This window comes from Simochromis diagramma, unplaced genomic scaffold (genome assembly GCF_900408965.1).
Source record: "Simochromis diagramma unplaced genomic scaffold, fSimDia1.1 OVJJ01000438.1, whole genome shotgun sequence".
NCBI classification, from domain to species: Eukaryota; Metazoa; Chordata; class Actinopteri; order Cichliformes; family Cichlidae; genus Simochromis; species Simochromis diagramma.
Genome location: NW_024387263.1, coordinates 442406 through 458070, shown reverse-complemented (window position 1 = coordinate 458070; position 15665 = coordinate 442406). Strand labels below are relative to the sequence as shown.

At 41.3% G+C, this 15665-nt stretch overlaps 2 protein-coding genes across 10 annotated transcripts in view; both read right to left on the bottom strand.

Annotated features, from left to right (window-relative positions):
- Positions 1–971, bottom strand: part of LOC120715370 (butyrophilin-like protein 1) — a 76327-nt gene extending 75356 nt beyond the window's left edge. Inside the window, exon 1 of the mRNA XM_040002327.1 lies at positions 253–971. Within this exon, the coding sequence (XP_039858261.1) occupies positions 253–268 (16 nt within the window). The 5' untranslated portion in view covers positions 269–971. The remainder of the gene's footprint in view (positions 1–252) is intronic.
- A 3204-nt stretch (positions 972–4175) lies between these two features.
- Positions 4176–15665, bottom strand: part of LOC120715374 (V-set domain-containing T-cell activation inhibitor 1-like) — a 69740-nt gene continuing 58250 nt past the window's right edge. For 5 of the 9 annotated variants that reach the window (XM_040002339.1, XM_040002344.1, XM_040002343.1 and 2 more), the window contains 3 exons: positions 8115–8138; positions 4803–4907; positions 4176–4600 (listed from right to left, as the gene is read on the bottom strand). In XM_040002339.1, coding sequence (XP_039858273.1) covers positions 4533–4600; positions 4803–4907; positions 8115–8138 — 197 coding nt within the window. In that variant the 3' untranslated portion in view covers positions 4176–4532. The remainder of the gene's footprint in view (positions 4601–4802; positions 4908–8114; positions 8139–15665) is intronic. The other 4 variants (XM_040002338.1, XM_040002342.1, XM_040002341.1 and 1 more) reach the window with 2 other exon arrangements.

Genomic DNA, 15665 nt, shown 5'->3' with positions numbered 1-15665 from the left:
CAGTTATTCAGAGTCTCCCAAAAGTTGATTCTGTTCATCTGGACGTAGCGTTTTCAATGGGAGAAACGTTTCGTCACTCACCCAAGTGACTGCTTCAGTCTCAGCTGGCTCCAGGTTTCCCCAAATCTTATAAACAGGACATTTGCATAATGACTGAAACCAGCCCACTGAAGGAACAATGGGCTGGGTGGTCAGTTCCAGTGAAAACGCTACGTCCAGATGAACAGAATCAACTTTTGGAGATTTACTTACCTGGATGATTGAGCATGCATCAAGACAGTTATTCAGAGTACCCCACCACTTTCCCGCCTCCCCTTTACATTTCTGTCTGTCCCTCGCCTGTGTTGAAACGGCCCAGTGAGATCGGTTAAAAAAAGCCTTAAGCCATCACGATTGTGTATTATTTTAACCACTTTAACACAAAATACCATCAAAAACTGAACATTTTTTATGGTATTTTCAATAGTGCTCTAAAACCAGCATGTTTTACCAAATAAAACATGAACAGCATTTCAACAAAGATATTAATTATTTGGCATAGCGTCCACTTTACAAGCCACATTTACTTTTATCGAGCAATGTATTTTATTACTTCTAAAGCACTTCATCTACTTCATATCCACGTCTAACTTCGGAACCCGGTACTCAGCACTCGGGATGTTTTCGTCAAAAACGGTTTGAAACAATGAATAAAAAGGATCAATACGAATGTAGACTTATGCCCTGAGGTCTTGTGACCAGGGCTTGCTTGTTGTCCAGCATACAAGGTTACAAACATAAGGTGACAGAGCATTCGTATCAGTGGCTCCCAGACTCGCTCCCTTCAAGTTTGAGATCTGTGGACTCAGTTATTTCTTTTAAAAAGCAGTGAAAAACCCATCTTTTTAAACCTGCTTTTGGTTGATTTAGTTTGTTTCAGGTTGTATGTCCGTTCCTGCTTCTATGAAGCACTTTGGGACTTTATCTTGAAATTACTCACGTCCATGCGGTCTTCACGTGTTCTCCATTCACAGCTCAGCTTCTGATCGTTTTTACCCATTTTGTCTCAGTAGGATCTAATGTTTAGGAACCACTCCGAGGTTTGAATGTATTCTTCCAGTAAGGCAGCTTGTGTCGAGCCAACCTCCAATTCGAGAATTGCAGTCAAGCCAACCTCCACTTTATTTTACATTCCCTGTGTGGAAACAAGATTTCAAAATAAAAGCATTCGAAACCTAATTTCACAATAAAAGCTAACTTCGAGTGAATTAAGTACACAATAACAAATATCATTTAGTCTTGTTTACACACTCTAATGTTGGAACCAAATGACACACCCTTGTATTCTACTAGCATGTCAATATTAGAGCCATCTTCTTTTGTATTTCAACATAAAAGCCTTCTGAATTTTTATTTTTGAACTACTCTTTCAATGAATTCAGAATTCAGGGCTTAAAAAGGAAATTATGTTATGTTATTATGTTGCTCTTTTTTGCTTGTTTTCTCTTTGTCTTTCTTTGAGAAAGTTCCCTTTCTCACTGTCACCTCTTCCCCTCTGTTTTTCTTCCCCTTCCTCTCTTTCTTTCTCCCTTTCCTATCCCCCAGCCAAGTCTGTCCCATATTTAACAACTGAAAATAAAATAAAATAAATAATAATAACAACAAAGGTCAATTAATAAACCAATACGGCAAGGCCGTGATGATCCACTATATCAGATGGGCATCTTTCTTGGCCTTCAGACAATAATTCTGATGGCTACTGAACCAAACAGGACAGGCACAAAAAAGGGGATACTGTTGATCTAGAGTGAAACTATCTTTTGGAAACAAGATTTTTTCTTCTCAGAGCATTCTGAAGTCTTTGAAAGAGTAGATCATATATGGGCAAATTCAACAGCCATTACTTTGAAAGGCAAAATCAGACTTAATTGTTGGATGTTTGGTTGGTCAAGTAATCGCCACTACAAAAGGTATAACCTGAAATATTTGGATATACATGATGGTTAATATTTGATCTTTTTTGGGGAAAAGAGGTTAATGAGCTCATTTTAAAAAACAAAATATAAAAAAGAAACAGCTTGAAAGGATTCTGGAGAACCCAGCCCAAATTAAATTCTGTATGATTGTGAAATGGTGTGGCCAGCAATGTGAGCGGATTATGGAGAAGAACTGAGGCAAGCTGTGCCTTGGACTTCACATAAACACTGCGCTCTATTAGTCCTACCCAGGTAGTCGGTAGTAGACAATAGGGTCTGCATACTGACACCTCCTTACAGTAGTGCTGTTTGGGTCTCAGTGAACATGGGATGACGTTAATTTGTTTTATTTATTTAATGGCGTTCCAATACAATTCAATACAACTGTTCTCATTTCAGTTTCTTTTTTTATTTTGCTATTGCCCCCCCCCCCTCTCCCAGGAGAAAAAACACTATTTGTATGGAAACTTGTTGACTGTGACTGTTTTTGTTGACAAGTTGTACCCCTTTTGTAAATCTCTAAATCAAAACCACCTTCCAAACCTACCAAGATGTCTAGGATCTCTATTGAAATCGATATTGTACTGGTCCTGACTAGAGGCACTACATATACCAGATATTATTTTGTGGATGAAATCAGTGAATAGAGGATAAGAGTCCTGGGTTTATATGTTTTATAAAAAAGGTTTCCTGGCCTCAAAATGTCTTATATCAAAGCACAACTGCTTCAAAATAAGAATAATTTTCGAATTTGACTGATACATTAATATATTTCCTCTCTTTATGAATATTTAAAGAAACACATACACCAAAAACAATAGTAGACACAATAGTTTGTTGTTTCATCTCTTATTCAGACTTGTGGACCCTTAAGCGCTCTCTGAAATGGCATGAATATATATATAAAAAAAATACACCAACAATTAACAGCATAAATATAACTTGTAAAAGAATAAAAAAAAAATCAAATGAGCCAACAACTACATACTAGAGCACAAGTGTATCTTGGCAAACAAAAATATTTTTATATCTGCAAAATATTCACATTGATTTACATGAGAAGCGCTGAGGGTTCAGTTTAATCAAGTATTCCAACATGAGTACACATGTTTAACTAACTTGAGTTAAATATGAGTCGAGAAGTTTAGATTTTTCACCATCTGTATGACAGCTTTTGACCGACAAAACTGATATTTTAAGTTCTCTCCAGTCATAACATTAAGGGTCCTTTTTATCTTGGGTAATTTTAATTTTGCATTTCTCATTATTCATCAAATTCTGTACGAGTTACGATTATCTTAATCTATTATGATGAAAAAAAACCATCACTGTCCTCATTAAAAACATGAATGTCAGAGAAAGTTTGGTCAGCAAATTACTTATAAAGCTGCACACTTTTATGTAAGAACAGATATCATGATGACATGAAAAAGTCAAAATGTATTGTCCTAACAATATCTCAGCAGGACAGTATAATTACTGTTAAAGTCATGTTTGGAAGTAAGTTTTAATTACTGTAAGCATAAAGTTAGGCAACTAAAATAAAACCTTATACTGTGTTTGGTGCATTTAAATTGAAGAGGATTTCGTGAAACATCTTCACGTCATTAGAAAATCTTTCAAATGCAGATTTGTACTGAAAATGAGAAATGAGTCAGGAGGAGGAGCCATTAAACTGCAGCAAAGGAAAGGAAACACTGAGATGATCAGTGAATGATCAAATTAAGGTTTAAATGACGGAAACATGTGCACTGCATATATTAACATGGGGACGATTACAGCAAGAAGGCTCTGAGTTCAATTCTGCCCTCAGGCCGGGGTCTTTCTGTGTGGAGTTTGCATGTTCTCTCCGGGTACTCCGGCTTCCACCCACAGTCCAAAGACATGCAGTTAGTGGGAATGTGAGTGTAAATGTCATCCACACATTCACACACACATTCACACACTGGTGATGGCAGCTACATTGTAGCCACAGCCACCCTGGGGCGCACTGACACAGGCGAGGCTGCCGGACACTGGCGCCACCGGGCCCTCTGACCACCACCAGTAGGCAACGGGTGAAGTGTCTTGCCCAAGGACACAACGACCGAGACTGTCCAAGCCGGGGCTCGAACCGGCAACCTTCCAATTACAAGGCGAACTCCCAACTCTTGAGCCACGATCGACCTAAATGGTTGTTTGTCTCTGTGTGTTAGCCCTGCGACAGACTGGCGACCTGTCCAGGGTGTACCTTGCCTCTCACCCTATGATAACTGGGATAGGCTCCAGCATCCCCCCGCGACCCTGAAAAAGGATAAGCGGATGGATGGATGGATGGACGGTTACAATGTCCTCATCACTCCACAGTGATTTTAAGACTGAAAATAACATAAAACATGCAATGTCCATATTATAACCAGATACTGAGGCCTGTGAGATAAATCAGTAATCCAGTACAATGAAAAAAACAAAAACAAAATACAACCTATTAAGATTATAAATACAAATAAAAGCACCAACTTGTTTTCCTGTCCTGATTAAATAAAAAAAAAAACAAAAAAAAAAAAACAGGTTAAAAAGACCACTACTTCACAGTTTTTAAGGTTGTTCAGAGGTGAGATTTCTCTCCAGCTCTGAGGAGGGGCCATTTTCCATTCTTTGTAAATCTGCAGGAAGGAAATGACAATATTCAAGAAACACAACTACACTTGTCACACACTGAGTTAATACAAATAAAGTATTTATCTTCTTCAACAGAAATCAAAGGATAAGACCTAACATGAGGGAGTTATAAAAAAAAAGTTGTGATATCCCTGGCAATAAATGATGAATGTTAAAATAGTACATTAGTAAATTAGTAAAACTCACCTTTCTTCAAACTGTAGCCTTTAATCTTAAGCACAACACCAACAGCAACAACAAAAACGACAACAATAAAACCACCGATGAGTGCGGCAGCCCATTCAGGGAGCCCTGAAACAGAAGAGAAAACATTTGTGTAACTCAGACTGTGACTGCATATCAGGAACTGACAGCAGGTTTAAATAGCAAGCTCAGTGATGCCAGCATGGATCTCACTTCCTGTTTCCTCTTGCCCGTCTCCCCAGCTAACAGGTTGGTTCTGATTTTGCTCAAAGCAGCGAGGATGATGTTTTTGAATCTCTGGGCTGCTGCTCAGAGACTCCTGCTTTCCTCCTGCTGAGCCTCAAATCTGAAAACATGTGCAAGTCTGTAATCAAGGCTGTAATCTGAGTGAGCCTGTGATGGACTTACTAGATTCTTCTGTGAACCTGGTAATGGACAAGGAAATGACCATAGTTAAGCTTTAAGGTTAGCACCTCCTACAGTGTGGGTGTGTGTAGGGGTGGGCGATATAAACGGTATGCGGTAGAAACAATATGAATTTGGTCAATGGTAGAGATTTTGACTATACCACCCTAACGCGATAGCCCATGTTGATCAATGTGTCATCAAGCTGATCCTGTTTGGTCGAAAGCATCGCAGCGGCTGCAAGCATGGGGAGGAGGGGGTGTTCATAAAGAAAACCGGTGTGACGTTGGTAATATGCACCTGGTTTGGGTTTAAGCAGTTGGATGTTAATCTCCTGAGACCCAAACTCTTTCATGGCATGCATTTTTAATTTCTCTTTGCTATTTGGGCTGATTGGGACCTGATGAATGTAAAAATAAAGAATTATCTTTTTACCTTATTTTGCTCTACAAGGGCCTGATATCCACATATGAGGCCATTCGTTTTAAATTTCGATAGTACAGTGGCAGTATAATGTCCTTGTAAGTGGATATCAGGTGGTTGTAGAGCAAAATTTATTGTGGTCTAGACAACACAAAATGTGATGTCAACATATGTGGATGCCAGGTCCTAGGATAAAGAAAGAAAATTTGAAGAATACGGCTATGCGGCAATGAGTGTAGTTTTGCCATTCATACGGCTCCAAAAAAAAATCCAAATAAGGGTAGACAGGCCGTACTACTGCTGGCATACCACTAGAGTGAGCCAACACACCACAAATGAAGTGAGTGAGCCAACACTCCACAAATTACGTTTCACTTTCGTTTCAAGTTAAGTTTCACTTTCCGTCCCATTCATTTCAATGGGAAAAAACTTGCATTAAAATATTCATATTTAAAAAACTATAGAAGTAATAAACACCAAAAGTCATAGCACACCATTCCTGATCCAGCCGCACAAAATGATATAACATATATGAAGCTTGTGTCAAAACTGTGGGATGAGTTACGCGCGGAAATTTCAGGCTGAAAAAGGAAAATAATAATAATAAGAATAATAAATCCGAGCAATAGTAATAAGTGTGCCTTTTGGCATAGGCACACTTAAATATCATCTGCAAATTATGCCGGGCGACAGCAATAGCGAAGAGACGAAGAACGTTTTGGAATATGAGGAAAGCCAAAAACAGTCCTTCCTCCACTTCCGTAACATTGATTCATTAATGTTGAATCCTCTCGCAGCTGCTCTATTCCCATGTTGTTGCAGTATATTAATGACTAACCTGGTATTGTGGATGGATTATCTCAGTTGTTCTCCTGACTGAAGTTTGGTCCGTTTACAGCATCCTGCCATGCCATTGCATTGGTCCCTAATCATCGGGAACCCTCACTTTAACTTTTATCGAGTGGAAAAAAGCTAACATTCATCCTCCAGCTTCCCTGTGTTTATGTTATGCTAACATAGCTGTGTCACTAGCGATCATGTAGCACATCATTATATACCAGCTAGTCCAACTTCAGTAACCCTGCAAAAGTAACTAATTTTTTCAGAAATCTCTCAGTCAGAACATGCTATATCATGTTTAGGTGGAAACTAGCGAGCTAACTTCCTGCTAACTTCTAACTCTGTTTGACTTTGGGACCTGAAGAGATTGAGTTTAGGACCCAGATTACTCTGCGAGGCTCCTGACTACGGTAGCCGTAATGCTCCAACAATCCATTAAGCATTGCGGCTTCGTAGCTTACCAAAGTCGTACTAAAGCATTTTTTGACAGTCTTGAGCGCCGTGTACCGCATAAAGTCAGTCTGAGGTCAGGAAGCACAACCAGAATTCATACATAAGGCACACTATCAATTTTTGAGAAAATTAAAGGATTTTAAGTGCGCCTTATAGTGCGGAAAATACAGTATACAGAAGAAAAGAATACAGTGGCTTGACAAAGTATTCGGCACCCCTTGAACATTCCCACATTTTGTCACATTACAGCCACAAACATGAATCAATTTTATTGGAATTCCAGGTGAAAGACCAACACAAAGTGGTGCACACGTGAGAAGTGGAACGAAAATCATACATGATTCCAAACATTTTTTACAAATAAATAACTGCAAAGTGGGGTGTGCGTAATTATTCAGCCCCCTGAGTCAGCACTTTGTAGAACCAGCTTTTGCTGCAGTTCCAGCTGCCAGTCTTTTAGGGTCTGTCTCTACCAGCTTTGCACATCTACAGACTGAAATCTTTGCCCATTCTTCTTTGCAAAGCAGCTCCAGCTCAGTCAGATTAGATGGACAGCGTTTGTGAACAGCAGTTTTCAGATCTTGCCACAGATTCTCGATTGGATTTAGATCTGGACTTTGACTGGGCCAGTCTAAACACATGGATATGTTTTTTTTAAACCATTCCATTGTTGCCCTGGCTTTATGTTTAGGGTCGTTGTCCCTAAACAAAAAGTTAAATGTTTTCTCATGCTGATCTCATTTACATGTCCTGCATAAAAATGACAGGGTAGGAACATAGTTTGATGAAGGTAGATGAGCATTTTGCGGTTCATTTGCACATTGTAATTTCAACATGCCAAATATCCTGCATCACATGGTTAAAGAGACTAGTGTGAGGTCATCTGAATTCTCAGTGCAGAACTCTTTTCTTTTCCCATGTCCTTATCAGCTCTCCTACAGCCTTTTCTTGACCTCATGACATCAAGGTAGATAAAAAGTGGTTACTAAATGGGCACAAGAGGTAATTTATAAGGGGACTTTTTGAACATATCCACAGTCTCCACTGTCAACTCATTAATTATTCGATCTTCTTTGAACTCTACCATGACTTCATGTTCCTAACAGATCACTTCATGTAACTTATTGTGCTGGTTCCTGGACTCAGTACTTCTTTTTGTTTACCTTGCTGATTGGCTGGTATTTTGTACTTTACCTGAGGGTGGTTGAGCTGTCTTTTCTGTGGAAACAGAACAAAAAGTTTCTCATTAGACAAGTATAACAGACAAAGACGCATACACATCAGAAAACAACATGAATTTGATAAAACTGAGGATAAAACAAATTGTGTAAAATGGTGACCAAACTTTTCCAACATAAATGTTCACCACTAAATATATGAGTAGGCTCATAAAAACACTTCAATGGCTACAATGGGTGACACCAGGGAGCCCATGGCACACATGTTTTTCGCTGTAGAAACCCTCGTTGTATTTAAAATATGTAGTAGTAACGCAGAGGCCTAACAGTCTGCAAATCTGATTGGGGGTGAAGCTGGTTCTGTTTTCTAGAAAGCTGTCTTGTTGTAGTCGTTTTCTGACAGTCTCCACTAGCTCAGTTGTAGGTATGCAGCTGAAGAAAGAGACCACATCAAAGGAGACTGGTTTCATCTGGATCCAGTATAAGTTTTTGGACCTTGTTGGTGAATTCAGTGGAGTTTTCGATGTGTTGGGGTTCTGTATTACTGTATGTTTATATTGCTAAAATGGGGCAACACCGGCCAGAAGAAGTTTCTTCTAAGGAGCGCGCACATAAGGAAAGCTCTTATAACATGGTGGTGTGACCTTCTTTACCGTGCATCTTTGCTGATTTAATGAAAGCCCAACTGGGATAACCAACTAGGGAGAAACAGAAGGACAAAGGGAACAACATTGTCAGCCCCTATATAGCAGATTTATCAGAGAAACTCAGGAGAGAATTCTCCAAGTATGACCTCTTAGAGACCTCTACATTGGAGAGACCAAACAGCCATTCCATAAATGTATGGCACAATATAGAAGAGTCACTTCGACAGGACAAGATTTGGCTGTCCATCTGCATCTAAAGGTCAAAGGTCACTCTTTCGAGGATGACAATGTCCACATTTTGGACAGAGAAGAAAGATGTTTTGAAAGGAGGGAAAGGAGTTGTCTACTGGTGGTGATCAGAGGGCCCCGGTGGCACCAGTGTCCAGCAGCCTTGCCTCTGTCAGTGCGCCCCAGGGCAGCTGTGGCTACAATGTAGCTGCCATCACCAGTGTGTGAATGTGTGTGTGAATGGGTGGATGACTGAATGTAGTGTAAAGCGCTTTGGGGTCCTCAGGGACTAAGTAAAACGCTGTACAAATACATCCCATTACCATTTCATTTATCTTTGTACAGAAAGGGTGGTTTACGACACCAACTGTCTGCCACCTACAATCCAGCTTTGAGATCCCTTTCCAGACACCTTTACGCCCACTCACATCTTTTGTCATGTCATTTCAATTCAATGGGTCACATGATAGGGTGAGGCAAGGTCTTCACGATGGTTTCATCCGAAACCTCTGCTGATATTGACCCCCACCTGTTTTCATGTGATTATGTACATGATCAACAGTGGTTAAAGATCCTCTTAGGGACCACTCCCACTAGGGCTTAAATACCTGGGACTCTCTACCAATTGGTCTTAGAACTGAAGAAGCTTCTCAGATGCATCATCACAAGAAACTTTAAAAAGTCCAGTCACTTTGGTTGTTTTTATTTTCTTCAATCAAAGATGAATAGTAAGTAGGGGTGGGAATTTAACGTGTTAAATCACACTTTGTATTTCAAGCAAAAGGGCACTTTTGTCAACGCACAATTTCCTGGTATACCGATTAGACTGATATACACATTAGGGCTACAAAGAAACAGAAGAAAGCGTGTTTCATTTCATTTGCCTCCGATCAGTCCTAGCCCGACTGAAACCTTGATAAAAGCGTGGTTAGTGTTAGTGCTAGCAGTCCCAGTTCGAGTACCAAGAAAAGGTGTCTGTAGCCCAAACTTGATAAATTACTCATTTCAGTCAAATAGATTGCTCTGGACTGTAGACCACTATCAGTGGTAGAAGATAACAGGTTAGAAAATGTGCTACAGTTAACGTCAGGTAATCTAACTTTCCAACTACCTTGTCAAAAGACAATTTCAAGTAAAGTTCCACAGCTTTATGATACTGAAAAGTAGGGCTGGGTATCGTCACTGATTTCTAGAATCGATTCAATTCCGATTCAATTTAAATCTGGGAAATTTTGACAGTCAGAAATATAATAATTCAGATCAGTACATTTACATATTTTTGTATCAATAAAAAGGAAGCTGACACACGCAAGACTTTATCAAAGGTGTGAGCATCACAGCAGATGCCTTTGTGTCAAAGTAGCTGAAGATAAAACACAGAAAAACATGAAGGTCCTGGCCTGGGATTTTATAAAAATATTCTGCAGTACATCAAAAACGAAAGAAAACAATTAATCAACATATGAACGTTACCTCTGACGTTACAGCGGTTTTATTAGAGACACGTCTAAGCATTTTGCATAATTTTAAAAAGTTTAAATTTGTTCAGTATTGAACGGCAGAAATGAGGTTTTCTTTTCGGAAGAATGTAAAAGGGAAAAAAAACAGCGGCCGACAGCCTGTAAACAACAGTAGACTTGTGGGTAACAAGCAAGGGAATAATGCAGAAAACAGAGAGAGAGGGATAGAGAGCTGTGCATCGTGGTGGAAGCAAAACAGTAAAAGTAAGAGTGAATTCATGACGATGTTTATGTGAAGCGTAGTTTGGATCTTCTTTTGCTGCTGGTTCGGTCAATATTGTTTGGAGAGAGATCAAACTAACAGCTTTAGAATCGGCTCATAAAGGGCGTGAACACAAAGCGCGGACCCGTCGACAGATCAGAATCAGCGAGCTGTCGGCTTTCATCCTCGACCGTGAGAAAAGCGACATCTAACTGATTCTGATCCGCAGGTCGTGCTGTGTGTTTAAGTCTTTGTGCAGAATCCGTGTTCCTGCTCTCATTTACTGTCTTAACTGTTTGGTGGTTCTTGAAATTTTGTGAGATGTCACCAGAGATTCTGGCATTTCGGGCAAAATAAATTGATATTAAAAAATCGATTCAGGATTTTAATGAATCGATTTTATGTTATCCAAGCCAGAATCGATTTTAATCGATAAATCGATTATAAAAACCCACCCCTACTGAAAAGCAAGCAAAACTAGATGCATTACAGAAAGCAGACTTTGTGGCTACTGGGAATCAGTGGACTTCCATTAGTAATTCCAATTACATGGGAGTCAATGCACATATTGTTGATATCAAAGATGGTACATGGAATCTACAGTCCTGACTGTGCGGAAGACAAACACCAGAAACTATGCCAAAAACTTCGCTGAGCAGTTTCTCGCTATGGCAGAGGAATGGGGAATTCAACAAAAGGTCACCACAATTGGAACAGACAGTGCACGAACCATGGTGGCTGCCGTAAGACACCTCCCATTCCAACACATGCCTTGTGTTGCTCACATCTTGCAAATAACCATCACTGTTAGCCTTGCTGATAGTGGGTTTACTGCATTAGCAAAATGTTGCAAGATAGCCGGTCTGGATGGGCCTGGGCCCCCTTTCCCTGGCGGGTCGCGGAGTATGGGGGTGCCTACTGGGGTCAGCGGGGGAGCTGGCCCCAGGGAGGGGTCACTTGCCCCTCCCTTCCTTCCCTCCCCATCTCCAGCTGCCTCCCTCTTCCCGCTCCACCACAACCACCCACACATGCAGGACCTTGGAGTAGGGGTATGTCACCAGGGTGCAAAGTACCATCAGGGTGTATACCCCACCCCTGGCGTCGTTGCCCACCTCTCAAGGTTAAATACACGTAGACATTGAGGGCTAGCAGGAGGGACCATGCGCTTACCTGCTGCTCTCTGGCAGGTAGCTCCATGCCCTCCTGGGTTTTAAATGCACCTTAGAACACACATGCATCAACACTACAATGAGCGGGTGGAGGGAGGTTTGGAGTCTTCTCTCACCCCCATTCTCTGCGACCTGCTGGAGCGGGGGGGCTAGGAGGAGGAGTTGGCCGTCCGACTGCGGTCTGGAGTGTGGGGCCTCCCTGCTGCTGCGGAGTCGGGGCGGTCTGCCTCCCCCCACCGCAGGGAAAAGGGTAACACCACCTGGGTCTGGGTGCAGTTCCCCCTCCAGGGGCAAGGGTACCTAGACCCGGTTTGTAGAGTACGCTTGGGGAGTGTGATCGTGTGTACAGCGTCTCTTTATGTCTGTCTCCACGTTTGTTGAGTGTGGAGTAAGTGCATATGAGAGCATGAGGGTGGGAATGGATGTTTGTATATGTGTGTGCCTGTATGTCTGTGTCTATATGTCAGGTTGGGTATCAGACGCCACCTCTCTGGGGACATCTCAGGCCCTCCAAGGTTTGGAGGCCTATCTCCCCTTACCACCACTTCCCCTGCCAGTGGCGGACTCCCTCAGACATCGGTGCGTTGGTGGTTCTTTGTGTCTGGGGATGGGCGTCCAGGTACACACCGGCTCACTCCTTGGCAGCTGCTTATCGGGGCCTGGAGCCTGGGGCTCGCTCGGGCCACTTCGGAGGTGGGGTGCCCCCGGCCTCTCGGCCTGGGGCTCGGTCACTCAGGCACGGCTGGCTGCCGGCGGAGCTCACGGGCGCGTCACTGCAACCCCCCCTGGCTTCTGCTCCGCGGCTGCTGAGTGAGCCCTCATCTGGGACTCTCCTCAGCTCTTTCTGGGACAGTGGCGCGGCTGCCCCTCTGTTAGTCTTCCTTGGTCTCTTGTGTTCTGGGGGCCTCTGGATGTCTGGAGTTTTGATCTCCTCCATACCTGCTTCATGCCCTGGAGGACGGGGCTGTGCCCCCCCCACACTCCCTAGCAGATCATTACATGAAGGAACCTTTTAAAAAAAACAAGCGCGTCCATGCTCACAGGTGTACACACGGGTGATCACACCCACAAACTACACGCTTTTTGGCTCCTACCTCAAAGCACACTGTGTGCTGTTGATCTTATGTGCTGCACAATAATGTTTAATATTTAGTATTTACTGTCATATTCCCATATATCATTGTGATGCTGTTTATTCTATTACTCTTGTTCTCTTCTGCTTGTTTTCTTTTTTCTTTCTCAGCAGGTGATCCAGGTGATCGACATATGCATTTTTTATTTCTTCTTTTTTTTTTTTTTTTTTCTGCTCATTCTGTTGGTTTTGGTCTTTTGCCCTTCTCCCCCGTCCCTCTTCTCAGCTGTTTCTCTTTCCCTCTTTCTTTCTCCCCTTCTTTCCCCCAGTCAAGTCTGTCCCGTATTCAGTAAGTGAAAATAAAATAAACAATAAAAGGTGAATCAAATGGACCATTACGGCAAGGCTGGGATGGTCAATTTGGTAAAGTAAATCCGTTGGGCATCTTTCTTTGCCTTTAGACAACAATTCTGATGGCAAAAGAGCCAAACGGGACAGGCAAAAAAAAAAAAAAAAAAAAAAAAAAAAAAAAAAAAAAAAGATAGTCGGTCACTTTAAACACAGCCCTGCTAATATGGAGGAACTACACCAGGAGCAAACAAGACTGGGGGAACAGAAAGAGCCGCTCATACAGGATGTTTCCACACGGTGGAATTCAACGCTGGATATGGTTTCGCATCTACTAAAGAATCAAGAGTCTGTTTTTGCTGCTTTAGACAAACAAAGCACAAGCTAGTCATTTTAACTCCATCAGAGCTGGTAAAACTCCAAAAGCTGGCAACTGTCCTTGAGCCATGCAGGTAAATAAAACAATCTTTTAACTAATTGTTACCGTTTCTTTAAAAAGCTCTATGGTTGACAGTCATCATGTAGATTAATAATTCCTTTCTGGAACTGTCTCCTACAGGTTTGTGACTGGGCTTCTTGGAGGTGAGATATATCTCTCATGTTCAGTGGTTTTACCTGCTTTCTGCCACCTGCATCACACCATGGAGTTCTCCGATGATGACTCAAACTACATGGTGAAATTTAAGACTGCCTTCACAAAGGACCTATCCCAACGTGTAGCTACACTTAACCATCAGTGGCTCAAGATAGGTACTGTGCGTGACCCACGCTTTAAGGATTTAAAGTGTCTTGCAAGGGGAGAGCAATACGAGGTTTGGGCCAGCCTTTAAGCCCTGCTGCAGGAACAGTGTAAAGATGCCACCACAAAGGAGCCAGCAAAGACAAAGAGCCTCTTCTGTGATTGTGATTCAGATGAGGAAGCCCTGTGTAACAGGGCTCTGAGTTTTTACAGAGCAGAATCCACCATCAGCCAGACAGACTGCCCAGGTGATGGTCCAGTCGAGCAGGGACCTACATGGATATTAAAATTGACTTGTACAATAATGATACATTTATTGACTTCCAACAACTAAAGGAAAAATTCAAACTTCCAGGTCAAAATTTCTTCAAATTCCTACAAATAAGAGATTGGGTCAAAGAAAAAACCAAAGGATTATTCCCCGAGATTCCTAAAGAAAGTCCTTTTGAAACGCATCTTTGCGCCAAACCATGGAAGTCAATAAAAGGAATAGCATCTTCAATATACACTATTATTAATGAAAAGTTACCTGACTATAATAAAGCATCTCTGAAAAGAAAATGGGAGACAGACCTGGGCTATGTTTATGAAGAGGTAGAATGGCACCATCTATTGGAACAGGCACAGACCATGTTAATTACAAATCACAGGCAAATGCAATTTAATATATTCCATAGGACATATTATACACCTTATAGATTACATAAAATTGATATTAATTACTCTCCCAAATGTTTGAGATGTAAGGTGACAGATGGCGATCTCCTCTATATGTTGTGGAATTGCCCAGTGATAGAAGAGTTCTGGAGACGGGTCATTGAAATAATTTCAAGGGTAATTGGGATCCAAATCGAAATGGACCCAAAACTATGGATTTTAGGTGACACAGGTTCTATAAATGTGAATTATTACAAGAAATATTTTATTTTACTTGCGAGTACTGCAGTAAAAAAAAGTATTCTGATACATTGGAAATCTGAAAATTCTCCAACACTGAGACACTGGATTAATGAGCTAGCATCCTATTGTACACCTGAGAAGATATCGCATAGTGTAAAAGGGAAATATGGAACCTTCAAAAAAATTTGGGGACCATTTCTGTCAGTATTACTGTCAGTCAGTCTGTCAGACGCAAATTTCCCTGGGCCTACCCTGAGTTAATCCTCGGTTAGGCCCTTCTGACTAGATTTCCTGAATGCTGTAATTTTATCTCGTGGGATGTTGACTCCTGTGTATGAGAGTTTCTATAGACGGGTGTAAATATGGGCTGTCTGGATACATGAATGTGATGAGGTTGAGAGCCATACAGGGGTAAAGGGGTGGGGGGATGGTGGGAGGGGTTCACACGATGTGTTTTTTTTTTTTGTTTTTTTTTTTTTTTTTTAATTAATTCTTCTTTTTTTTTTTTTCCTTTTTTTTGTTTGTGTGTTTGTTTTAAATTTCTGTAATTACCAATACTGTTACTATTATAATTATTATTTTTATTATTATTATTATTATGCCTGTATTTTTTGTGTTCGGTTCTTAGATGTTTGAGGCTATCCTTGAAAGGCAAAGATACAAGAGTGTGCTCCTGAGAATGTTTTTGTGGTCATAATGGCCTGCCATGCTGTGGTTATTTGATGATACCTGCTCTGTCCCA